Source organism: Heterodontus francisci, chromosome 19, assembly GCF_036365525.1.
Source record: "Heterodontus francisci isolate sHetFra1 chromosome 19, sHetFra1.hap1, whole genome shotgun sequence".
Classification (NCBI taxonomy): domain Eukaryota; kingdom Metazoa; phylum Chordata; class Chondrichthyes; order Heterodontiformes; family Heterodontidae; genus Heterodontus; species Heterodontus francisci.
Window position 1 is genome coordinate 11,544,541 of NC_090389.1, and position 3,982 is coordinate 11,548,522.

A 3,982-nucleotide genomic window follows, 5' to 3' on the forward strand; every position below is an offset into this window, starting at 1 on the left:
GCACTGGGTGAAATACTGAGGGCAGCACTGATAGCAATACTGAGGGTGTCACTGGGAGCAACACTGAGGGCAGCACTGGGAGCAACAATGACTGTGGCACTGGGAGCGACACTGTGGGCAGCACTGGGTGCAATACTGAGGGCGGCACTGGGAGCAACACTGAGGGTGGCACACAGAGCAACACTGAGGGCAGCACTGGGACCAAAACTGAGGGTGGCACTGGGTGGAACACCGAGGGCGGCACTGGGTGCAACACTGAGGGTGGCAATGGGAGCAATATTGAGGATGGCATTGGGAGCAACACTGAGGGCGGCACTGGGAGCAACACTGAGGATGGCACTGGAGCAACACTGAGGGTGGCACTGGGAGCAACACTGAGGGTGGCACTGGGTGCGACACTGAGCGCAGCACTGGGAGCAACATTGAGGGTGGCACTGGGTGCAACACTGAGGGCAGCACTGGGAGCAACACTGAGGGTGGCACTGGGTGCCACACTGAGCCCAGCACTGGGAGCAATATTGAGGGTGGCACTGGGTGCAACGCTGAGGGTGGCACTGGATGCAACACTGAGGGTGGCACTGGGAGCAATATTGATGGTGGTACTGGGTGGAACACTGAGCGCAGCACTGCGAGCAATATTGAGGGTGGCACTGGGTGCAACACTGAGGGCAGCACTGGAGCAACAATGAGGGTGGCACTGGGTGCAACACTGAGGGTGGCACTGGGAGCAATATTGAGGGTGGCACTGGGTGGAACACTGAGGGTGGCACTGGGAGCAACACTGAGGACGGCTCTGGGAGCAAGACTGAGGATGGCAATGGAAGCAATACTGAGGAAGGCACTGGGAGAAATTCTGAGGGCAGCACGGGGTGGAACACTGAGGGCGGCACTGGGAGCAATACTGAGGGTGTCACTGGGAACAATATTGATGGTGGCACTGAGCAACACTGAGGGTGGCACTGGGAGCAACAATGAAGGCAGCACTGGGAGCAACACTGAGGGTGGCACTGGGTGGAACACTGAGGGTGGCAATGGGGGCAACACTGAGGGTGACACTGGAAGCAACACTGAGGGTGGCACTGGGTGCAACACTGAGGGCAGCACTGGGAGCAACACTGAGTGCAGCACTGGGAGCAATATTGAGGGTGGCACTGGGTGGAACACTGAGGGTGGCACTGGGAGCAATATTGAGGAAGGCTCTGGGAGCAATACTGAGGATGGCTCTGGGAGCAATACTGAGGATGGCAATGGAAGCAACACTGAGGAAGGCACTGGGAGCAACACTGAGGGTGGCACTGGGAGCAACACTGAGGACGGCTCAGGGAGCAATACTAAGGATGGCAATGGAAGCAATACTGAGGAAGGCACTGGGAGAAATTCTGAGGGCAGCACTGGGTGAAATACTGAGGGCAGCACTGGGAGCAATACTGAGGGTGTCACTGGGAGCAACACTGAGGGTGGCACTGGGTGCAACACTGAGGGCAGCACTGGGAGCAACACTGAGGGCAGCACTGGGAGCAATGTTGAGGGTGGCAATGGGTGGAACACTGAGGGTGGCACTGGGTGCAACACTGAGGGCAGCACTGGGAGCAACACTGAGGGCGGCACTGGGAGCAATGTTGAGGGTGGCAATGGGTGGAACACTGAGGGTGGCACTGGGCGCAACACTGAGCGCAGCACTGGGAGCAATATTGAGGGTGGCACTGGGTGGAACACTGAGGGTGGCACTGGGAGCAACACTGAGGGTGGCACTGGGAGCAGGAATGAGGGTGGCACTGGGTGCAACACTGAGGGCGGCACTGGGAGCAACACTGAGGATGGCACTGGAGCAACACTGAGGGTGGCACTGCAAGCAACACTGAGGGTGGCACTGGGGGCAACACTGAGGGCAGCACTGGGAGCAACACTGAGGGCGGCACTGGGAGCAATGTTGAGGGTGGCAATGGGTGGAACACTGAGGGTGGCACTGGGCGCAACACTGAGCGCAGCACTGGGAGCAATATTGAGGGTGGCACTGGGTGGAACACTGAGGGTGGCACTGGGAGCAACACTGAGGGTGGCACTGGGAGCAGGACTGAGGGTGGCACTGGGTGCAACACTGAGGGCGGCACTGGGAGCAATATTGAGGGTGGCACTGGGTGGAACACTGAGGGCGGCACTGGGAGCAACACTGAGCGCAGCACTGGGAGCAATATTGAGGGTGGCACTGGGTGGAACACTGAGGGTGGCACTGGGCGCAATATTGGGGGTGGCACTGGGTGGAACACTGAGGGCGGCACTGGGAGCAACACTGAGGATGGCACAGGGAGCAACACTGAGGGTTCCACTGGGAGCAACACTGAGGGTGGCACGGGTGCAACACTGAGGGTGGCACTGGAAGCAACACTGAGGGTGGCACTGGGTGCAACACTGAGGGCAGCACTGGGAGCAACACTGAGGGCGGCACTGGGAGCAATGTTGAGGGTGGCAATGGGTGGAACACTGAGGGTGGCACTGGGCGCAACACTGAGCGCAGCACTGGGAGCAATATTGAGGGTGGCACTGGGTGGAACACTGAGGGTGGCACTGGGAGCAACACTGAGGGTGGCACTGGGAGCAGGAATGAGGGTGGCACTGGGTGCAACACTGAGGGCGGCACTGGGAGCAACACTGAGGATGGCACTGGAGCAACACTGAGGGTGGCACTGCAAGCAACACTGAGGGTGGCACTGGGTGCAACACTGAGGGCAGCACTGGGAGCAACACTGAGGGCGGCACTGGGAGCAATGTTGAGGGTGGCAATGGGTGGAACACTGAGGGTGGCACTGGGCGCAACACTGAGCGCAGCACTGGGAGCAATATTGAGGGTGGCACTGGGTGGAACACTGAGGGTGGCACTGGGAGCAACACTGAGGGTGGCACTGGGAGCAGGACTGAGGGTGGCACTGGGTGCAACACTGAGGGCGGCACTGGGAGCAATATTGAGGGTGGCACTGGGTGGAACACTGAGGGCGGCACTGGGAGCAACACTGAGCGCAGCACTGGGAGCAATATTGAGGGTGGCACTGGGTGGAACACTGAGGGTGGCACTGGGAGCAATATTGGGGGTGGCACAGGGTGGAACACTCAGGGTGGCACTGGGAGCAATATTGAGGAAGGCTCTGGGAGCAATACTGAGGATGGCTCTGGGAGCAATACTGAGGATGGCAATGGAAGCAACACTGAGGAAGGCACTGGGAGCAACACTGAGGGTGGCACTGGGAGCAACACTGAGGACGGCTCAGGGAGCAATACTAAGGATGGCAATGGAAGCAATACTGAGGAAGGCACTGGGAGAAATTCTGAGGGCAGCACGGGGTGAAATACTGAGGGCAGCACTGGGAGCAATACTGAGGGTGTCAATGGGAGCAACACTGAGGGTGGCACTGGGTGCAACACTGAGGGCAGCACTGGGAGCAACACTGAGGGCAGCACTGGGAGCAATGTTGAGGGTGGCAATGGGTGGAACACTGAGGGTGGCACTGGGTGCAAAACTGAGGGTGGCACTGGGAGCAATGTTGAGGGTGGCAATGGGTGGAACACTGAGGGTGGAACTGGGCGCAACACTGAGCGCAGCACTGGGAGCAATATTGAGGGTGGCACTGGGTGGAACACTGAGGGTGGCACTGGGAGCAACACTGAGGGTGGCACTGGGAGCAGGAATGTGGGTGGCACTGGGAGCAACACTGAGGGCGGCACTGGGAGCAACACTGAGGATGGCACTGGAGCAACACTGAGGGTGGCACTGGGAGCAACACTGAGGGTGGCACTGGGAGCAACACTGAGGGTGGCAATGGGTGCAACACTGAGGGTGGCACTGGGAGCAACACTGAGGGTGGCACTGGGAGCAGGACTGAGGGTGGCACTGGGCGCAACACTGAGCGCAGCACTGGGAGCAATATTGAGGGTGGCACTGGGTGGAACACTGAGGGTGGCACTGGGAGCAACACTGAGGGTGGCACTG

At 59.7% G+C, this 3,982-nt stretch overlaps 1 protein-coding gene across 1 annotated transcript; it reads left to right on the forward strand.

The window, feature by feature from the left end:
* The first annotated feature begins 811 nt into the window (after nt 1-811).
* LOC137380320 (period circadian protein-like) lies at nt 812-1,399 on the forward strand. Its single transcript, XM_068052251.1, has one exon. The coding sequence runs from the start codon at nt 812-814 to the stop codon at nt 1,397-1,399; it is 588 nt and encodes a 195-aa protein (XP_067908352.1).
* The last annotated feature ends 2,583 nt before the right edge of the window (nt 1,400-3,982 follow it).